The sequence below is a fragment of the Cricetulus griseus genome, chromosome 4 (genome assembly GCF_003668045.3).
Source record: "Cricetulus griseus strain 17A/GY chromosome 4, alternate assembly CriGri-PICRH-1.0, whole genome shotgun sequence".
NCBI lineage: Eukaryota > Metazoa > Chordata > Mammalia > Rodentia > Cricetidae > Cricetulus > Cricetulus griseus.
The window spans coordinates 97181258-97204659 of NC_048597.1; the positions used below are offsets into that span (position 1 = coordinate 97181258).

At 44.3% G+C, this 23402-nt stretch overlaps 1 protein-coding gene across 2 annotated transcripts in view; it reads left to right on the forward strand.

Annotated features, from left to right (window-relative positions):
- The window catches only part of Taok3 (TAO kinase 3), a 162544-nt gene that overhangs the window by 97837 nt on the left and 41305 nt on the right, over positions 1-23402 (forward strand). For both annotated transcript variants that reach the window (XM_027414189.2, XM_027414190.2), the window contains 4 exons: positions 7051-7144; positions 8703-8784; positions 13345-13512; positions 15367-15573. In XM_027414189.2, coding sequence (XP_027269990.1) covers positions 7051-7144; positions 8703-8784; positions 13345-13512; positions 15367-15573 — 551 coding nt within the window. The remainder of the gene's footprint in view (positions 1-7050; positions 7145-8702; positions 8785-13344; positions 13513-15366; positions 15574-23402) is intronic.

Sequence of the window (23402 nt, forward strand, 5' to 3'; positions counted from 1 at the left end):
ATTCATCAGTGACTGACAGCTGCACAAGGCCAGGCAATGTGAATTTGTTGTAGATATTTCCCATGCTCTTACATACCACAGAAGATTGTTTCTTCTCTGCTATGTCTCCATGAAAAACAAGCCAGTATGTGCTCATATTTGAGAAACACCCCTGACTTTGTGTGATGCTGCGTATTCTGTCCTTATAATAACCCCCATTGCTTTAGTTTATAGTCCCATACAGGGGAAATACATGTCCTTAACATTGTTTTCTGACCTGACAGTGGAGCCTTAAAGGAAACGTCATAGTAAAAGATGCACAAGTGTGACAGTTGTCCCCCAGGGACTGGAGAGATGCTCAGTGGCTAAGAGCACTTGTTATTCTTCAGAGGACCTGAGTCGGTTCCCAGCACCCACACTGCATGACTCACAACCACTCATCACTCTAGATCCAAGGGTATTTGATGCCATCTTTTGGCCTCCTTGGGTAACACACACACACACACACACATGCACTCATGCATGCACACACCACACAAATCTTTAAAGTTGTCCCCAAATATTTATAACCTGAAACTATCTAAAATACCATTATTTTTCCTGGTTGCGTATTTGAACCTTGACTTGTCTTTAGTTGACATCCATCACACAATGACAATAAACTTAATGAACTAATTCAGAGTAACCTTTGCATGTTTCCATATTGTAAGCTGCCTTTGCTGTTTGCTAGATATGGGCCTGAGAATAAGAGGAGCCTGTTAGCCTTCCTAAACCAGGGTAAGCTGGTCCAGGTTTAATCTGCCTTATCTGGAAACATACAACAACATTTCTGAAAAGTCTTTGTCTAGTTTTTTTGGTTTGGTCTGGTTTGGTTTGGTTTGGCTTTTGGTTTTTCGAGACAGGGTTTCTCTGTGGCTTTGGAGGCTGTCCTGGAACTAGCTCTTGTAGACCAGGCTGGCCTTGAACTCACAGAGATCCGCCTGACTCTGCCTCCCAAGTTCTGGGATTAAAGGTGGGTACCACCACCATCCAGCTCTTTGTCTAGTTTTTAAGATGTATGTCTCTTTTAATTTAAATTCTTCTTTCCCGGACTCCGCAATGACCCTGTCAGAATTCCTGAAAAGTTTGTCCTGTAGAGGAGACCTGAGATGCTCACACTGTTCTCAGTATTTTATTCACCTCTTCCAACTTAAGATGCTTAAGATGCATAATCTGTCTGTCCTATTTTTTTAGTGAAAAGAAAATCACTCTAGGGGGAGGATTAGAGTATTTGCTTATTTTTTTTCAATGAGGTCATATATCCACATAGTTTATAAATCAAAAAATTTAAGTTAGGGGGCTGGAGAGATAGCCCAGGAAGGTGTTAAGGCCACTTGCTACCTTACAGAGGGCCTGAATTCTGTTCCCAACACCCACATTGAGCAGCTCACAACCAGCTCCAGGGAATCCCATGTCTTCTCCTGGCCTCAGTGCACTCACTTGGCATTTATTTGTACACCTAGACACACACTTGCACACATCAAGCACGGTAGTGTGTACATGACCCAGCATTTGGGAGGCTCCTGGGGTCCGGGGTGACCACCACTCTGTCACCCATTTCAGTACTGAGCCTAGCTATACCTCAGTTTCTTCCCTTAGGAAACTAGAGGGTATGCTTAGCTGCCAGGCTCTGGTGGGTGTGATGAATGGTGTCAGTGCCCTCCCAAGGCTATGAGTACCAAACATAGGACAGGAACTAAGCAACTCAGAGCAGTTGGTGTTTCTTTGCAGCTAGGGCTGCCAACCATATTTGTTTACAAGAAAACTTTGATTTTCAAACAGCAGTTATCCAAGAGTGGGGTACCTTTGGATCACCACTCTTTCTCAAATAGAGTACAGCCCACTAGTTCAGAGTATAGCCCACTGATTCTAATTTAGCACGTCCAGGTAGAGCTGTTAGCAGTGACCCACTAAACTGACCTCCCTAAACCCTGACCTTGGTTAGCACAGATGGTGCATCCACAAAGATATAACCATTGTCTTTCAGTTAAACATATATATAAAAGATGCAAATACACACACATCTACTCATGTGCACACCACACACGAAAACCCACATATGCCATACACATGCAGACGCAGACACACATGCAAGTACACACATGTGAACACCATACACACACAGAGACCCACGCATGCAAAAAAAAAAAAGAACTCATAGATCTTGTCACAGGTCCCACCAGTCCTTGCTGTGCACTGTGTACAGGCGTATGCCACCTGCTATGCTCCTCCATGCAGTGATGAACTCCTTGGAAAGGACCAGATGATAAACGTTCTAGACTCTGCAGGCCCTGCTGTGTATGTCTGCACTGCTTGTACTTTCCCCACTGGAACAGGAAACACCCATGGAAAATACCTCATTACACAAAAGTGGGCTGCTGGCTGTCTCTGGCCTTGGCTCTGTGATGTTGTCTCAGTGACAAGCCCTGTCACTGTGGCTATGAGGCTGGTTTTCCTTGCTCGCTCACTTGCTTGCTTGCTTGGTTTGCTTGCTTGGAGACAGTCTTTTTTGTTTTTGTTTTTGTTTTTTTTTTTTTTGTTTTTTTCGAGACAGAGTTTCTCTGTGGGTTGGGAGGCTGTCCTGGAACTAGCTCTGGTGGACCAGGCTGGTCTCGAACTCACAGAGATCCTCTGCCTCTGCCTTCCGAGTGCTGGGATTAAAGGCATGAGCCACCACTGCCTGGTGCTTGGAGACAGTCTTGCTGTGCAGCCCAGGCTGTTCTAGAACTTGAGATCTTCTTGCTTTAGCCTTACCAGTGCTGATTCCAGCCTTTAGTACCAGGCTTAGCTGGCTCAGGGACAGTTCATCTAGTAAAGAATTTGTGCATAGACCAGACCTTTCAAATCTAGTGTTTGGAGGATGGCCCCAGGCTCTGGCTTCTCAATAGTAGCGATTTCCCCACCAGCTGAGAACTGGCTATCATGACTTGTCCCCAGACACATTGCTTGCTCCTCCTGGGCCCCCATTTAGGCTTCAAGTCTGAGTTGCTACTGTCTACACTAATGCTGAGTTTTGGTTTCGATTTTTCTCTCCTGAGATTGGGTCTCATAGTCCAGGCTGGCCTTGAAATCATTAAGTAACATAGATGACCTTGAATTTCTGATCCTTCTGTTTCTACCTCCCAAGTGCTGGGATTACAAACATGCTCCCTCACACCTGTTTTGTACAGTGTGGGGATTGCATGGTAGGCAAGCACACTATCAACTGGTCCACATCCCCAGCTCCAACATCCTCTTTCTAAACTTTTGTATTCTTTATCTGGTCCGCTTTTACTGCTTCCCCTATGCAAGTCACTGTTCCTCTGAGAAGCTTGAATTGTTTTGCATTGTGCTAGGAATGAGAGTCACCCTATCCCTCTTAGGGTGAGCCCATCACATGGTGTCTGATGTAAGCCCCAAGACCTTGGTCTCTTTTCATCATTTTTCTATGTCTGTTTGCTACACAAAGCTTCTTTTTTAGTATTTTTAATAATTTTAATATAGATAAATATTTATCTATCTGGGGGGGTGTGAAGAAGGCACATGTGAGTGCCATAGCACATAAGTGGGGGGAAAGCAGCTTGCCAGAGTCATTTCTCTTCTTATACCATCTGGACCCAGGGATCAAACTCAGGTCCTCAGGTTTAGCAGCAATCACCTTGGATGCTGAACTATCTCAGCACTTACATGAAGATTCTTTGTGGGTACAGATGTTTGCATTACATTGCCCTTTATTAATTTATTTATCAGGTTTTGTGGGGACTACCTCCCGAGGTAAGTCCTCATCCCTGGAAAGAGAAAGGAACAAAATGAACACCATGAACATCGACACTGCCTCTGTGAAGTTCAGACATGCACTTAGTAAGGGACACAAAATAATGAGAGTTGTAATGTGTGGCCAAAAAAAAAGCAGCAAAGTTATAGTCTGCAGTGACAAAAGTCACAGAAAGCTTCCCTGAGGAAGTGACCATTCACATAGCATAAGCCCTTAGTAAATATGCTTTAAATTACTGCAAAAAAACAAAATGAGTTCACATTAGTTACTTTTCTCACTACTGTGACCAAATGAATACCTGACAAGAAACAACATAAAGGAGCAAGGTTTGTTTTGTCCTCACAGTTCAAGAAACAACATAAAGGAGCAAGGTTTGTTTTGTCCTCACAGTTTGAGAGGATACAGTCCATCCTGGCAGGGAAGGTGAGGCCAAGTACACCTAAGTCTGCTAGTTACATTGTTTCCACTGTCAGGAAGCAAGGGCTGACTGACAGGCAGTGGTGGAGCTATAAAAATTCCAAACCCTTCTCTTGGTGATTCACTTCCTACAGCGAGGTTCCACCTCCAGGAGGTTCCACCACCTTGTAGAATAGCACCACCAGCTGAGGAACCCAGTGTTCAAGTATGCCTTAATATATCAAAGCAGACCTGACCTCAGGGTTCTCCCAGCATCCCTCAGTCCCTACCTGTTTCAGCGTATGGCTGGCATACCCCATCTTCTACCCTGAACTCTCCAACCCAGGGGCTAGGCTGCCATTCCCTTAGGAGCTCTTCCCTATGTAATTCAGACATTTTGGTTTCCTGCTCTCTTTGTACCTTTGGGGCTCCTGGCTGCTGTATCTGGTTCTCTTTCTTCCTTCTCCCTTCCCCTCCCTCTCTCCACACATGATACAGCTCAGTCTGGTCATGTCCACTCTGGACTCTGCCTGTCTCTGCCTGTGTTCTCCCTCATATCTGCAATAAACTTTCTCCTTCACCACATCTAGGAGCAGCCATGTCCTTTCCTTTAATTTCTTCTTTTTCATTCATCCACGAGCCTGTGGGGGAATTTCATATTCAAACCACAACAGGTTTGTTAAGAATTAGCCAGAGCTGAGACAGGAGCGCGCGTGTTCTCAGCCACACAGAAGACAGACAAGAGGACCATTGAGCCCAGGAATTTCAGACCAGCCTGAGCAACACAGCAAAACATCACTAAAAAAAAATTTTTTAACTAAAACGTTGTTTAAAAGAATTAACCTGATAAGGTTAAAATCTAGACTGAAAGCATCCATGAGAAATGGCCTGTGCTTGATTGCCTCACTGAAGCCAGAGATGGCTCAAGAGAAGAGAGCGAGCCCTGTGTTGGTCTCGGAACAGGGAAGGCTGATGGAGGTCTGCAGGCTTCTCAATGGTCTGAACTTAATGTTAGAAGGAATGGGAAGCCACTGTGTCCACAGGAGTTCCTAGTTCCATGTGGTTTTAAGAGCTTGGTGTCACCAGAAGACCATGCTCTAGAAACTCCTTGAGTCCACTTCCTGAAAAACAGCCCGAAACCACTTCTTGTCTGTTTTCTGTGCTTGAAACCTTTGGCCACACTGCTTCTGCTCTGACCAGTTCACATACCATCTACTAGTTTCTACTCGATCCATGTAAACAGTCTGCTCCAAAATGGTAGTGTATACATGTGATCTCAGCTATAGGGGAGGCCAACCAGCTAGGACTATGCTGGAGACCCCGAAGAGAAGGGTGGGAGACCCTGGAGAGAGAAGGGTAATCAAGGAGGGAGCAGGAAAGAGAGGGAAAAAAATCCATGCAAGGACCCTAAAGGACCATCTCAGAGGCATCTGCAGACATTGTTCAGCAAAGACTCACAGAGGACTGTAAATCAAAGTGTGTTGGCAGAAGTTTTCTGTCCTGACCACCCGGTTCCAAATAAGCACTCCGAGGCTTATAATAATTGTAAATGCTCAGCCAATAGCTCAGATTTGTTACTACCTAACTCTTATACTTAAATTAACCTATATTTCTTTTTTAAAGAAGTTTTTATTATTATTATTATTATTATTATTATTATTATTATTATTATTATTTATGTATACAGTGTTTTGCCTGCAGGCCAGAAGAGGGCACCAGATCATGGTTGTGAGCCACCATGTGATTGCTAGGAATTGAACTCAGGACTTCTGGAAGAGCAGCCAGTGATCTCAACCACTGAGCCATCTGTCCAGCCCCTTAACCCATATTTCTTATCTAAGCTTTGACACATGGCTTATGGCTTGTTACCTCATTTTCTACATATCCTGCTTCCTCTAGGCTGGCTGTCATCTCCCTTGACTCAACCCTTCTTTTACCCCAGCATTCTCTCTGTCTCAGGCTGTCTCACCCAATCTCTTCCTGCCCAGCTACTGGCCAATCAGCTTTTTATTAACAATGACAGCAATACATATTTACAGTATACAAAAGGATTATTCCACAGCAAAAGTACATTATGAGACCATGAAGGAATAAATATTTTTTAAAAGACTAAGAGATCTCCAAATCATTACCTTCTTTTCTTTTTTAAACATTTCATTTATTTCTCTCTCTATTTTGGAAACAAGGTCTCACTGTGTATCCCTGGCTATGCTGGAACTCACTAAACAGGCTGCCTCTGGGCCAAGAAAGACTCTGACTTTAAATAAATACATAAGTAAATGTCTGTTCCACTCCACAATGATATTTTTTCTTTTTAAAAGAGACTTATTTATTTTATATGTATAAATATTTTTTGTCTGTATCATATTTACTACACCATGTACATGCAATGCCCAGAAGAGGGCATCGGATTCTCCAGAGCTGGAGTTAATAGATGATTGTGAGACAGCGTGTAGGTGCTGAAAACTGGGTCCTCTGTAAGAGCAGCCAGTGCTCTTAACCACTGAGCCATCTCTCCAGGCCCTCTATTCCATAATAATATATTTTTGTTCAACTTTCCTTTGCGTTCTGATTTTATTTAATGAATATGTATTTTTTAATTAAAACACACACATATATTCACACCTTGTCATTGGAAAACAGGCCAACACCAATCTATGCAGAACCTATGAAAAAATAAGGACATTTTCTCTCTTTATTCTGAAATGGGTTCTGCTGGAAGCCTTCTGGTGGACAGTGAGTGACCAGCAGCCAGCAAATGGCTCAATTGAGCTGACCCTAAGAGTACCAGGAGCAGATGGTCTCATTAATTGATAGTCCTGATTTTGCTACCTACCGTCCTTCTTTCAAGAATGCCTTACCATGCTTCCTTCCTCTTCCAGCGGAGCGGAAGCCCCCCCTCTTCAACATGAACGCTATGAGCGCCCTCTACCACATTGCCCAGAATGACTCCCCCACGCTACAGTCCAGAGAATGGTAAGACATCGCCAAGAAACTCTGCATGGCTATCTGACATTCTCATTAAACTACATTTTATAGGTCTGCCCTAAAACACCACTGCATTCTTCCATCACCACAAAGAAGGAATGCCGCATAAACAGTATCCCTTTGTATGTACTTGTGTGTGTGTATGTGTTCACACACTGGAAACCTGCACCCTGTTGCCTCCCTCCCACACCTCATCCCTCGGGTCCTGCTCATCCTATCTCATCTGTAGTTCTTAGCAGCTGTGAGATGCTTTGACTGATGTCATTGTTTGTCTCTGTGTCTATCAGAACAGGCTGGAACAGAACACGTTACTCTATTCAGATGTGTCATTCTTGGCTGAAAACCATGGCGTGTTTGTAACTATTGGGCCCACAGAGTTAGAGAGAATGAGCTGCTTAACAAGAGTGGACACGAAGTCTCCAAGAGAGGACTTGGCTTTATTCACAAAGTGTATTCCCAGGTCGTCTGCCCCCATGTGCTTGTTATTTTTACACCTAGAGGTTATGGGTAGTGGAGGAGTTAGCAAAGTGGAAATGAAGAATGCAGACTGAACATTAGGAATGGTGTTAGCTTTGAGGGGGAAAATGTATATTAAATTATTACACATAAGTATAGTGTTTTTATTTTCTGATCCATTTTGTGATTTGACCTAGCCTACTTATGTGTATGACTGCATTGACTAGCTTGGGCCTGTGTCCACCTCATTATCCAAAAGAATTACTTTTCAATGCCATAACTTGAAAATGGTCCAGGTCTCCTGGTATTTCAAAAGGTCTTATGACAGCCGGGTGTTGGTGGCGCATACCTTTATTCCCAGCACTCGGGAGGCAGAGGCAGGCGGATCTCTGTGAGTTCGAGGCCAGCCTGGTCTCCAGAGCAAGTGCCAGGATAGGCTCCAAAGCTACACAGAGAAACCCTGTCTCAAAAAAAAAGAGGGGGTGGGGGCTGGAGAGATGGCTCAGAGGTTAAGAGCACTGGCTGCCCTTCCAGAGGCTCTGAGTTCAATTCCCAGCAACTACATGTGGCTCACAACCATCTGTAATGAGACCTGATACCCTCCTCTGGCCTGCAAGGATACATGCAAGCAGAACACTGCACACATAATAAATAAATAAATAAATAAATAAATAAATAAATAAATAGGTCTTATGACAAGGAATCTCCTGGCTAGGGAGATGGCCCAGTCGGCAAAGTCTGGCTGCAAATGCAAGAAGATGTAAGCTCCGTCCCCAGAACCAGTGCAAAAGCTGGGCCCCAAAATCCCAGTGTGGGAAGATGGTGGGGGGGCAGCCAGTCTAACCAAATTGGTGAGCTCCAGGTTCAGTGAGAGACCCTGCCTCAAAACTAAGGTGGAGGGTGACCGTGAAAGACACTTGATGTCAACCTCTAGCCTCTATACATACATGCACGTGTGAGCGGACACACACACATACACTGCATATGCATACACAATCTCCTAAGTTGCAAAGCATTCTCTCCTATGTACGTTGACTTCTGTGTGCTGTGTGTCCCCTCACTGCTCTCCTCGGTGTGTTCCCTCACACAGGACCGACTCCTTCAGGAGATTTGTTGATTACTGCTTGCACAAAATACCTCAGGAAAGACCAGCCGCAGTGGAACTATTACAGGTAATTTTCCCAGTTTCCATCTGGGGAGGGGCCATGAAGTCTGGCCACGGGGCAAACAGACAGTTATTCCACGGCTGGCCGGGCACTGTGATATGCTGGCTTATGGCATGCTCCCTAGTTACAACCCAAAGATGGAAATAGGCAGAAAAACGGGCAGGTTTTTGGGATCCACGTTTTTCCTGCCATCCCTCCACACCCCACCCCCAAGGGTTGTGTTTTCCTCCCTGGCCTCCTGTATTGCCTTAGAACAGTCAATTTCTTCTCTGGGCTCTGCTTGCCATCTTGGGGCTTTTCTGACTGAACTTGAATGAGCACTCAGGATGATCTGACAACAACACCAATGCCAACTCTGAAAATTTCAGTAAGGTTGCTGTCAAATCCAGGCAGCAAAGGTGTAGGGTGATGATCTAAAAACATACTCAGGTCATAAAATTGAGCTACAAGAGTGTCACATAACTATACTCAGGAGTCCATGGTGGCATGCCTGTGATCTCACCACAGGCCCAGGCTGATCTTATGATACTCCTGCCTCCACTTTCCCAGCATTGGTGTTACAGTAATATACTATCATCACACCCAGCTCCTGGAGGTAGGAGCAAGAACATCAGTAGTTCAAGGCCAGCCTTGGCTACATAGCAGCCTTTCTCAAACAACAACAAAGTTTCCATTCTGTAATAGTTTTCTCCTATTTTGGATTTCTGACTTTTTTTTTTTAATGAATACGCATTGGTTTGATTTGAACCTCACAATCTTGGACCTCTTGTTGCATGCTGTGTGTTGGTTTTACCTGATGATACTGTGGTCCAACAATACTTGTGTAGTGGATGGGAATCCATCATGGTGTAAACATTTCCTGCTTGCATAAAATCATTCAGATCTCTGCCTTTTTATGTGTGTATGTTTATTCAGGCCTGTTGTTCAACTCACCCTCAGAGTGGATCCTTTTATGAACAGTTTTGTTTGTTGGTTTGTTTATGAGAAAAATCCAGAAGGGTTGTATTACTCAAATATGCAGCCTTTTCTAGGAGAGGGTGTCTCACAGCAGACTTCCTGGCACTCAGGCTCTTACAGTCTCCCTACCCCCTCTCCCATGGTATTGCCTGAGCCACAGATGCAGGAGCTGTGAGACTTGGCTACCTACATCTGATGGCGTCTGCTTTGTGTCCAGTAGTAGTTTTCTATGATGGTCTCCATTGTAGTTAGAAAAAGCTTCTTTGGTGGTAGTCACATTTATCTGTGGGTATAAAGATGAGATTTAGAATATGGTAAGGAGCTATGCTGGCAAAGTGTTGGTAGTAGAGTCTAATCTAAGGTCTCTGACTCTATTAGCCCCAGGAACATGGCTAGTGAGCCAGGCTAGCACCAGGCATGATTTCCCTCCTGCTGAGTGGGCCTTAAGTCCAATTAGACAGCTGTTGGTTGCCACCGACATGTGAATGCTATTTCTTACACCATAAAGGTGTGACATCCTACCATGCTGGTCATTGTCATGGTTCATAGGTGTTACAGCTGGGTAGGTCTGTTTAATTGCCTTCCTCCCTTGGCAGCCTGCATAGTAATTTCTGGAACACAGAAGCTAGGTCACAGGAAAGAGACAGTCAGGTCTCAAATCACACAATTCCTGTGTCCTGAGTGTGTGGTTTCTTCAGAAATAGAGGTGTACCCTCAGCCCTTGAGAGGAAACCTAGAGCTACGTATATAATCTATATGTTTCAGGAGTCACTTAGACTACCCTGACCAGCCATTTCAAAGAAGGTTTCTCATGCCTGGTACTGGGTCTTTTGTTAGTCCTAACGTCAACTTAACAAATCAGTAGGCCTTTCTATATCTACTAACAACAAACAGGCCGAAGAAGAGGTTGTGGGCACACTTCCATTTACAATAACATCCAAAAAGTATTTTTGAATAAACTTAACCAAGACTGTGAAAGACCTCTCCAATGAGAGCTTCAGATCTCAGGACTAGAGAGATGGCTCAGCAGTTAAGAGCACGGGCTGCAGGAGCCAGGTGGTAGTGGTGCATTCCTTTAATCCCAGCACTCTGGAGCCAGAGGCAGGAGGATCTCTTTGAGTTCAAGGCCAGCCTTGTATACAGAGCAAGTTCTGGGACAGCCAGGACTACACAGAGAAATCCTGTCTCAAAAAACCAAAACCAAAGAAAAAAAAAAGCAGAGGACCCAGGTTTGATTCCCAGCTCACAACTATGAACTCAACCCCCTACACATAAAATAAAGGAAAAAAGAAGATAGAAAGCTTCATATCTCTGAAAAAAGATTAAGGAAGACACTAACTAGAAAATGGAAACACACCCTATGTCCATGGGTTGGTATGATTAATGTTGTGGAAGTGACCATCCTATCAAAAAAAATTCAAATAAATCCCAATCACAGTACCTAAACATTCTCCACAGAAATAGGAAAAACATATCCTAAAATTCATATGGAACCAGAAAAGACCTCTGGTAGCCAAGGCAATCCTGAGCAAAAGACTGCTAAGGGACTGCTATTCCAGAGGTCTTCAGCGGCCTTTGTGCTGGGGAGAGACTTGCATGAATCTCTAAAAGGCATGAGGTCAGAGTCACACTTTTGCCTCCAGCTGGCTATCTACTTATTCCTGAATACTTTTCGATAACCCTCCTTTTCCTTGTAGTTTCTAACTGACATTAAAATGTCGTCTTTACATTGTATAATTTAAATACAGAGCTAAGGTAAAAATTATCAAAATGTTTAAAAACCACAATGTGATGTGACAGTCAATGGCAAAATAAAAAGAACAAAGGCAACCGGAAAAAACTAGGGCCAGGAAATTATCAGTGTATTGATGTTCCTATTTTTCAGATAAAAATCTAGTGTTTTGATACAGGTAACCCTGCTCTCGTAAGCCTTGCATGGTGTCTTCTCTTTATTTTTGATATGTTTTATTACGCTGACATGTCTATTCTGAGAGGGAACGTGTGCACAGGAACACAAGTGCCCCAGCACATGTGTCACCTGTCCTCTGTCCCCCTCCACTGTCACACTCAGGTCACCGTTAGTCTCAGCAGCAATCACCTTTACCCACTGATCCATCTCATCAGCCCTCTCCTCTAAATTTATTTACTTATTGACTTATTTAGTTATTGAGGATCACATTTTTACCCAGGTTGTTTAATATTTTTTTAATTTTGAAATTAAAATTTAATTATATAATTTTTCCCTCTTCCCACCCCTCCTTCCCACCTTCCCATGTACCTCTCCCGTGCGCTCCTCACCCCCACCCCAAGGTCTTTCTCTCAAATTCATGGCTATTCTTAATTTTAAAGGGAGTTTTAGGAATAGATAATACTGTCAGTGAGAAAAATGTAGCTAAAATGAAGCAATTATTTTATTTCACTCTCTTCTAATTCTGTGAAATTCAAGTGTGTCTTCAGCTTTATAGATTAAACTTAGAATCTATGATACGGTTCCCATTTGAAATTTTTTTTCTTGGGCTGGAGAGATGGCTCAGAGGTTGAGAACACTAGCTACTCTTCCAGAGGTCCTGAGTTCAATTCCCAGCAACGACATGGTGGCTCATAACCATCTGTAATGAGATATGGTGCCCTCTTCTGCTGTGCAGGCATACATAGAGGCAGAATGTTATAAACATAATAAATAAAAAATAAATCTTTAAAAAAAAGAAATTTTTTCTTAAAAGTCTTTGTTCTGGGATGTGTGTAGGGGGTGGAGGGAAGGACCTAAATTGGCATCCTTTAATTTAAAATATTTTCTTCTGGATAATGGAATTTGGAATTTGCTTCTTTATTTTCCTTTAAGCACTTTTTCTATATTATTTGAATCTTTAAACATTGTGAAGAACAATAAAGATATTATTTTGTTGTTATTTGAGACAGGGTCTCGATATGTAGCTCGCCTGGCTGGGGACTCGCTCTGTGGACCAGGCTGGCCTTAAACTCACAGAGAAGAGACCCCCCTTGCCTCTGCCTCAATACTGAGTATTGAGACCTAAAGTCTGACCTGAAAACTATAGGTGTCATGCAAATTTTGAAAGCAGTGGGTTTTAGGCAGCTTTGCTACATACACCAGAATGGGAAATGATGGTGTAGTAGCTGCCTTCTATTACTTCAATTTGTACAAAGCATCCCATTGTATACCATAAATATATATAACTAAAAAGAGAAATCCTTTAGACGAGGTCTCATTATGTAGCCCTGACTGGCCTGGATCTCACTATGTAGACCAGGCTGGCCTCGAACTCACAGAGACAGAGACCCCCTTGCCTCTGTCTCCTGAGTACTGGGATTACAATCATGCACTTCCCTGCTTAACAAAACAAAAACAAACAAAAAAGAATTCTTGCAGAGACTCTAGAGCTGGATCCAGGAAAGGGAGCTCAGGACAGAATGTGGGAGCATTGTTATCTCTTTTTAAGGGGGAGTCCCTATGAGGGACACCATCCTCAAGATCACGTTTATTTCTAAGGGCCATGAGCCTGTTCCCTCTTCCCTGCCTGCTTGTATGTATACATTGCTCATGAATATAAGGCTTGCTCACCATCAGTGTTTTCCTCCCCTCTCCATCAGCATGACTTCATTCGGAGGGAGCGGCCACCACGGGTCCTTATTGACCTCATACAGAGGACAAAAGATGCTGTCCGAGAATTGGACAACCTGCAGTACAGAAAAATGAAGAAGATCCTCTTCCAGGAGACTCGGAACGGACCCTTGAATGAGTCACAAGAAGAAGAAGAAGTAGGTCCCCTGATTTCAGCATCCAGGCTGGTTCCGGGAAAATATTTCGAAGGATGGGAATGGGACGGGTGCTCTCTCTCTTAAGAAACACCCAGAGTAACAGACACAAATGCAGCAACTCTTGCTTAAGGCAGAATATGAAAGGTACTAGGGTGGGTGGCAGTGCTGCACAGTGGTGGAGGAGTATCATGGGATGGAGTGGACATTCATGAATAAGCACAGCACAAATTTTAAATATATTTGTAGTTTATTTGAGCATCTCACATGTGCATTCAAAGCCTTCCAGTCACATTCAGGACCATCCCACCCATCTGCCCTGTCTTAGTAAGGGTTTCTGTTTGCTATGAAGAGACACCATGATCATGGCAACTCTTAGAAGGAAAACATTTGAGTGTGGCTCCTTACAGTTCAGAGGTTCAATCCATTATCATCAGAGCAGGAGGCATGGTGGCCTGTAAGCAGACATGGTGCTGGAGCTAAGAGTCCTACATCTTGATCCAAAAGCAACAGGAAGTGAACTGTCTTATTGGGCATGGCTTGAGCAGATCTCAAAGCCCACCCCCACAGTGACACACTTCCTCCAACAAGACCACACCTCCTAATAGTGCCATTCCCTTTGAGGGCCATTTTCTTTCAAACCACCACACACTCCTAGCCTCCCAATGTCACATCTCGAGTGCTGCCCATGTATACATCAATATGAGATGACCCACTGGAGCTTGTCACCTTTCTGGGTGCCATATCCATAAAGAAAACTCTTTCCCCCAGCAGTCCTCACTATCAGTAGCTGTCAGCTAGTGGTAAGGCTGTGCCCCTCACCCTTCCAGGGCTTGATCCATTTTAGACTCAGGTAAGTGCTCTGCTTTGGGAGGACGATCCTGGCGGCAGAGCATAAGTGGACTAGGATAGGAGACATCCCAGCCACCAGTCTGGCCATGAGTTAAGTGGAAAGGACGGTGTCCCTAGGAATGGGGAAAGGTAGGCTTGCTAACATGTGGCTCTCACTGAGAAAGAAAGTGTTGGAAGTGCGGGGCGGGGGGGGGGGGGGCGTTGTTAAGGGAACTAAACAATTGAGCCTGTGTTACCTGGAAGTGTGTCAGCATCAGGGAGAGGCTGACATGGCTGTGAATGCCTGCCATCCCAGCACTCTCTTGACACCATGTACAGGGAGTTTTCAAAGGAAAGATAGCTTCCTGGCCTTTCACCAGCTAAAAGAACTGGATGAGGGCCAATTAGATGGCTCAGCTGGTAAAGGTACCTGCTGTCGACCTGAGTTAAACCTCCAGGGCCCTCATGGTGAAAGGAGAGAACCAACTCCTGAAGTTATCCTCTAACCCCACAAATCCACCATAGCACATGATAAATCTTAGAAAAATAACTAACACACGATACATCTTAGAAAAATAACTACATAGTGAGGAAGAGTGAGTGCTACTTCTTAACTTTAAATAAAACAAAATTATTTTATCAGTAATAAAATTCAAAAATAGGAATTGGACTTGATCAATATAGATAATTGGCATCCCATTAATTGAGAAAATGAATGCATTAAAATATGACGTGTTAATAGTGGGGTGTCGGGTGGTGGTGGTGCACGCCTTTAATCCCAGCACTTGGAAGGCAGAGGCAAGCGGATCTCTGTGAGTTCGAGACCAGCCTGGTCTACAAGAGCTAGACTTCTGTCTACTGTATACACACACGCGTGTGCGTACACACATGTGCACACACAAATCTTTGCATACCAACAGAAAAGCAGTTCGCCACTGCAGAATGGAGTGCTCAGTAGCCCAGTCAGTGGGTCAGCACTAGATCGCTGGGTGTTTTGTTTTTTAATCCCAGTGCCCATTTTTACAGGACAATGAGCATGGAAGCAACCTGAACAGGGAGGTAGACAGCCTGGGTAGCATCCACTCCATCCCCAGCGTGTCAGTGAGCACGGGCAGCCGCAGCAGCAGTGTGAACAGCATACAGGAGGTCATGGATGAGAGCAGCCCCGAGCTCATCATGATACAGGAGGATGAAGTCACTGTCAACTCCAGCTCCTCCATGGTGCACAAGAAGGTAGGCATCACAGGGCCCTCGAGAGCAAGGCATGGGTGGTCCCAGCAAAGCCAGCTCAGGGAATGCTGCTTTCAGGAGGGTGGGTTTCCTCTTTGCAGCCAAAGCATGGGATGAAAAGACCATGAAGAGGACTTCTGATAATGACTTGGCAGAAGACCATGTTGGCCACACCTCCTGTTGCTTCACCCTCTCTGGTTGCTCTGATGGCTGTCACCATCCAGCAGAATACTAAAGAAATCCCAGTGGAGTACAGTGGCACAGTGTCTAGAATCCAAGCCCCTGAAAGACTGAGGCAGGAGGATTTCCACAAGTTCAAGACTGCCCTGTGTTACATTGTGAGTGGTAGGCCAGCCTTGGCTACAGAGTGAAATCCTGTCTCGCATATAAAAAGAAAAGAAAAACAAACAAAAAGGGGCTGGAGAGGTATCTCAGAGGTTAAAAGTACTGGTTGTTCTTCCAGAGGACCTGGGTTCAATTCCCAACACCAACATAGTGGCTCACAACCATGTGTAACTCCAATCAGGTGGCTCTGACACCCTCTTCTGGCCTCCTCAGAAAACCAGACATGCATGATGCATAGACATATATACAGGTAAAACGCCTCTGTACATAAATTCATAAATGAGTTTTTGAAAAAGAAAGTCAAATGTGGTAGCACACGCCTTTAATCCCAGCACTCGGGAAGCAGAGGCAGGTGGATCTCTGTGAGTTCAAGGCCAGCATGGTCTACAGAGGGAGTTCCAGGACAGCTAGAGCTACACAGAGAAATACCTCGTCTCAAAAGAAGAAGAAAAAAAAGCAAAAAGGAGAAGAGGAGGAGGAGGAAGGAGAAGAGGAACGGAGGAGAGAAGGAAGGGTCAAAGCAATCCCTGAAGCTTCCTGGAAAGATGTCTCATAGAAGGCCCCCTGTAAAGCAGTGACCTCTACACCCCAGGCATTCAGAGCTTCCCAGATTTGACCATTCATCAGAAAGCTCAGAGCCAGGCCTGGCAGTTCATCTTTAATCCCCGAAACTCAAGAGGCTGAGGCTGGAGGATGGCAAGGTCAAGGCTCTCCAGGGCTACAGAGTGAGCACAAGTTGAACAGCTCACCAAGACCCTGTCTCAAAATGAGAAGCCAAAGACAAAACAACAACAGCAGCAGATGAGGAAGGAGTGAAGATGGAACTCACCGGTGGTGTCCGCCACTATCACGTGCAGGTCCCCTGGTTCAGCCCCCATTACTGGATGGCAGGGGTAGAAGTGTTTTGGAGTCTACAATCCCAAGTGCTGTTTGTTATAGGGATGGTTTTTATTCTTCAATGTGGTTTTTAGAATTCGTTGTTTATAATTCTTCTAGGGCTAGCTCTCTCTCTGCCAGCTAACAACATTTACAGACTTATTTATTTTGTGTGTTAGTTTGTTTTGTGGGGAGGGTGCACAGATGTGTGACCAGCACACATGTAGAGGTCAGAGGAAAACATGCAGGAGTTGATTCTGTCCCTTCCCCATGTCAGGGTGGGGTTTCCAAGGTCATCAGGCTTGGGTGGCAAGTTTCCTTACTCCATTAACTCTTCAGACTTTTGAATGAATGGTTCTGATTAAGGATGTCTGTCATACTTGGCTTTCTGTTGATGTGATAACTCCATGACCACCAGCAATTTGGAGAGGCAAGTGTTTATTTCATCTTACCACTCTCAGGTCACACTCTGTCACTGATGTAAGTCATGCAGGGACTCAGGACTGGAACCTGGAGGCAGGAGCTGATGCAGAGGTCATGGAGGGGTGCTGCCGACTGGCTGGCTTGCTCTCCATGGCTTGCTCAGCTGGCTTTCTTATAGCACCAAGGACCTCCAGCCCAGGGATGGAGCCACCCACAATGGGCAGGGCTCTAAAACATTAATCATTGGTCAAGAAAATGCACCACAGACTTGTCTATAGGTCAATCTGATTGAGGCAGTTTGTCAATTGAAGTTTCCTCTTCCCAGTGACCCTAGCTCATGTCATGGTGACGAAAATCTAACCAGCAGAATGCTCAGAAGTTAAAACTCTCTTTGAAAAGAAGCTATGGCTTCTTCCTCCAAAGCCATTGCTTTGGCTCCAGGTCAGCATTCTACAGTGCCAAATTATACAGAAAGATCCCTTGTCACTTTAAATTTGTATTTATTTTATTTCATGTATATGATTGTTTCATGTATGGTCTGCATGTATGTATATATGTACCATGTGCATGCAGTGCACATAGAAGCCAGAAGATGGTGTCTGACCCTCCTGGAACTGGAGTTGCAGGCCATTATGAGTGATAGAAACTGAACTAGGGTCCTCTACAAAAGCAGCAAGTGCTCTTAGCCCCCTCCCAGCCATCTCTTCAGCAACCCCACACACACACCACCATTTTTTTTTAAATATCTGAGCCATTTATGTGTAGTGTTCTTTTGAAATTTGTTCTGGGTAACAGGAAGCTTAATCAACCAGAGAATAATGAATGGTTTACACAAGATGACAGTTTAGATGAAATTTCACAGACAAATGGAAGCCTCGTAGCTTGGGATGAGAGATGGGAGCAGCCCATCCAAGAGCAGCAAGTGCAAAGACCCTGGGGCAGGAGGAACATTACATGCCAAGGAAGAAGGCAAAGGTCAAAGAGGTTAGAACCTGGAAAGTGGGTGCACATCAAAATGGCACAACACCAGGGTCTGGAGATCAGGAAGTTTAAGGAAATGGGTGATATCAGATAAAGAAAGCCATTTGCCTCAATGCTACCTGAACTCTTTGTATTATAGGCAAATGATCATTACTTGAAGTGTAAAAGAAACCTTTGGATCAGGAAGATGTTCAGTGGGTAAAGGTGTTTGTTGCCCAACCTGACGACCTGAGTTCAACCCCCAGGACAGGAGAGACCCAATTCTCGCATGTTGTCTCTTGACCTATGCACTGTGGCACATATGCACTACAGGGTTGAGGAGCTGGCATAAAATACATAAAAATGAGGGGAAAAAAAAACAGAAGAAAGCATTTGTATTTGTGGGTGTCCACAGGTCTTGGCTGTTTCCTATACCACTTGTTGGGGTCCCATGAGTATAGAGTGCAAAGAAAGCATTACAGTGGATCTCTGGGATCAGTGGGCATTGCACATGTGACAAGGGTTCCACCAGAGAGTGGCTTCTCCTGCCTTTGTTTCTATAATCTTGGAAGCAGCATCCTCACATGCACCCTACCCACACTGATGGACAGCAGCCACACTGTACTACATGGAGGGGTCAGACACTTGAGTGCCTGGTTACACTTTCCAAGAAGCAAAGCCAAGACAGGTTTTTCCTTCTTTGCTTATTTATTATTATTATTCATGTGTGTGAGGCTGGATGACTATCTAGGTAGCATGTGCATTCAGGTGCCCTCAGAGGCCAGAAGAGGGCATCAGAGACCCTGGAGCTGGAGTTACAGCTGTGAGCTGCTCCGTGTGAGTGCTGGAAATCAAACCAGGCATACCTCGAGAGCAGTAAGTACTCTTAACCACTCTCCAGCATCTGGGTTATGGTTTTATAGTTTCAATGTTCCTCTAGGATGATGGCCTAGGAGAGGGAGAAGGATGCATAGCAAGGAAGAAGTTGACTTGAAGCACAGGCCCTCCAGACACCTTAGCAGGCTCTGTGGATGGCTCTGTCCCCTCAGAGCTGTCCAAGGTGGGCAGAAATAGCCAGGTCTAGATGCTTCCTCCTGCTTGAGTCATCAAATATGGGCAACAGGGAGGGCTGTGCACTAGCAGCATTCACTCATAGTGGGCTCCACTCCCATATAAAACCACAAAGACAAGAAACCAAGGGTGCAGTTCTAAGTAACAGTCCCCAGTTTACCCGAGTCATGTCCACAGTCTCAGAAAAGTCACTAAACAATGTCCATTCTAATCATCATCTGGCTATCCTAATTGTTTTCTTTTTAGTGTCAGTCAGTATATAAAATTATATTATGGGGGGGGGGAGACAGCTGGAGAGATGGCTCAGCGGTTAAGAACACTGGCTGCTCTTTAGAAGACCTGGGTTCAATTCCCAGCACCCACCTGGCAGCTCACAACTGTCTATAATTGTAATTCCAGGTGTTCCGACACCTTCATACAGACACACATGCAAGAAAAAAAAACACCAATGCACATAAAATAAAAAACAAAATAAATAATTTTTTAAAAATTATATTATGTGCCAAGTTTGACAGCAGAAGCCTATCATCCCTCTGCCATCCCAGCATCTGAGAGGCTGAGATCATAGAGTCATAGTCTTGCCTGGCTGCACAGAGAGACCCCCACCTCAAAACTAAACAAGGACCTTGATAGTGCCAGTGGCTAAGAGCACTGGCTGCTGGGTTTGGCTCCCAGCACCCACATGACAACTCACAACCATCTGTGACTCCAGCTCCAGGGGATCCAACCACCGCTCCTGGACTTTAAGGGCACCTTCACATACACAGTACACACAAACTCATGCAAGCAAACACACATAAATCAATTAAAGTTAAAAAGAATAAGACAGAGAGCTTGGGATGAAGCTCAGTAGTGGATGCTGTGCAAGGTCCCAGGTTCAATTCCCAACACCAGAAAAAAATTATGTATGTATTATAACATGTATGTATATATGTATCAATCCAGCTCCAAGAAAATTGTAAATCCTCTTCTGTCTCCTGAGGGCACCAGCACACACGTGGCACACACATGCACAAACATACATACACATAAATAAAAAATATTAATCCTTAAAACAGTCACCCATATGTAATATATTAACATCTATTATCCCATGAGTAGAATGTAAATTTTCCAAATATCTGGAAGGATGTCTAGGACAGTGTAGATGGTAAACACAGACTGAGTGAGTGAGTAAATGACACATTCACAATCAGATACACAAAGGCGTGACAGTCAGGGTTGTGAAACACAAATCTGAGAGTTAGATAATCCCCAATACTGCCTTTAAGGAGTGAAAGAGTTAACTGAGTAGAGTTTGTCTGCTAACACCTTAGAAGCCAATAACATGCATGACACCAAAATATAAGAAGATCTTTATAGCCCAGCAGACAGAGCATACAGCACTCTAATCATAGGTGGAAAACAAATTCCTACTCTATGCTGCACTTGATCTTGGCCAGCAGGCCAAGAAACAACCTGCCCACCATCTTGGAAGATAACCATTTTATCAAACTCAGGTTTTAAAAATTCCTTTATGGGCCAGGCATTGGTGGTGCATGCCTTTAATCCCAGCACTCGGGAGGCAGAGGCAGGTGGATCTCTGTGAGCTCGAGGCCAGCCTGGTCTCCAGAGCGAGTGCCAGGATAGGCTCCAAAGCTACACAGAGAAACCCTGTCTCAAAAAACCAAAACCAAAACCAAAACAACAACAACAAAAAAAAAACAATTCCTATATGTGCTTTGATCATAGATTCATAATTAATGTATGCACGTGTATTTACATGCATGCAAATGATTCTCAGGCTTACCACGAAATGTTAAAACTATGAATTCAATACTTTTAACTATAATACAAATTGAAAAACATTTAAAAACATTTTTTTAAAAATTTAAAAGGTGTTTTACTGACCAAAAAAACATTGGTATCACTTCAAGTAATTTATCATTTCTTTAGTATACCCTGCCCTTATGTTCTCTTAATTACTTTTTATATGCAAAGTAATGGATTTGCTTATGGCATTTTCACCCATATGTGTCACAACTATATTCTGTTCTTTTGTGTCCCATGTAGAACCTTAATTTAAATTTGTGTATGTGTGTGTGATATGTGCATGAGTGTAAACTCATTGCTGTGACATTTAGTATGTATATCTGTGTCTGTGTGCACATATGCACACATTCCCTTCCACCATGTGGGTCTCAGGGATAGAAATCAGGTCATCAGGCTTAACAGCAAGCGCCTTTATCTGCTGAGCCATCTCACCAGCCCTGTTGCCCTCTTTGAAAACCGGAGAGCACTTTCCCCAATTTTGTAGCAAGAAGAAAAGTCCTTCAGGGGCGAGGTTGTCCTAGGTACCTAGGACTCCCATGGCCTGGGTTATCCCATGGCTTATGGTTATCCCGTAGCCTGTGGTTATTTCTGCAGTACAGTGAGAGGGCCAGGTTCATTGCTGTTTCCATTGATACGCAGCAAAGAGAAAAGGAAGAGGTGATGGTGTAAGGAGTATCCTCACAGTCCTCAGCCCTGCTTCTTGCCATCTCCCCTCCCTAACTTTCTGGTTCAGATCTGGGTTTCCCTTCCAACTCCATCTAGCAACCTCAGAAGCCAGGCATGGTGGTGCATGCCTTTAATCCCAGTACTGTGGAGGCTGAGGCCGGTGAATCTTCGGGTTTGAATCTAGCTTGGTTTATATATCGAGTTCCACCCAGCCTGAGATACGTAGAGAGACCCCCTCTCAACAAAACAAACATGATATTTTGAAGTGAGCAAATGAGGCGCAGAGAGTTTGCTGGCCCCTCATCCACAGACAGGTCAGTGAGAGTGTCTATGGAGGCCCCAGTCAGAGAAAAGCTGCTGTGGGTCACACCGTGGGGTGTCACATGTGTGACAGCAAAAGAGTAACAGGCTCTGATGAAATAAGAATTCTGCTAAATATCCCAAGAGACGATGTCATTTTCTCATAATCTCCTCAGAAATGTCCTTCTAGACATGTGGCCATGGGGCAGTTCTGTCTAGGGTGAAGCTTCCATCTAAATAAAAGCAGTGTCTTAGGGATTCGGATGTAGTTCCATTGATGGAATGCTTACCAGCAGCCACAGGTCCACAAGTTCCATCGCCAGCACACACCTGTAGTCCTGGAAGTGAGGAGCAGACAGGAGAATCCCAGGGATTTGCTAGCCGGCCCATAGGAGCTCAAAGTTCAGTGACAGACCCTGCCTCAAAAAACAAGGTTGGAAACAATAGAGGAAGACACTACTGTTGACCTCTGGCCTCCACGTGTGCTCACAGACACACACACATACACACACACACACACACACACACACACACACACACACACACACACACAGAGTAATGCCAGGACTTAAGTGTGTGCCTCTTGTGCGATATATTTCACTCTATTATATAAAAATGTAATTCTATTTTAATAGGCCATGGTGTCACCTGCCTGTAATTTTAGTACTCAGGATGCCAAGGCATTGCAGATCCAAGCCAGCCTGAGTTACAAAGCAAGACCCCCTACAAAATTTTTTTTGAATTAAGAATACAATTTAATGAAAAGCAAATTTATTGCATATACTATAAGAGGGCACTGAGCAGGCAGTAGTTGGAGTTCTGCCCACAGACTGACATCAGTTTTTTTTTTTTTTTTTTTTAATCTGAGGAAATATTTCTGAGTGCACATGTAGATTTGCCAGATTAAAATACATGGACTTAAAATGGGTCCCTGGTCACAAAGAAATTTCAAGGGACTATTCCAAGTGCCCTTGAGTGATAACATCTCATTACTTTTTTATTTATTGAGCATGTGCGCACATGTGTATGTATGCGTGTGCCACAGTGTGCCTGTGGAGGTCAGAGGACAACCCACAGGAGTCACTGTTTTGGGACTGGGTAGCAAGTACTACTACCCACTGAGCCTGCCTCTCCAGTCCCTGTGATGATATTTTACAGGTGAATTACCACCAAGACACGCATTTGGTCTTGGTAGAATGTAGCATGGGGTTTGCCCTTTGTCTCATAGACACATTTCTTCGGAGACATCAGCCCTCAGCTCCTCCCGGGCAGATAGCAGGCTTTTACTGCTATTATGTTAACTGACCCTCTCAGTGGCTACTTCTACATGATGCCCAGCCCAGAAATTGTGAGCACCTGATACAGCAGTTAAACTCTGA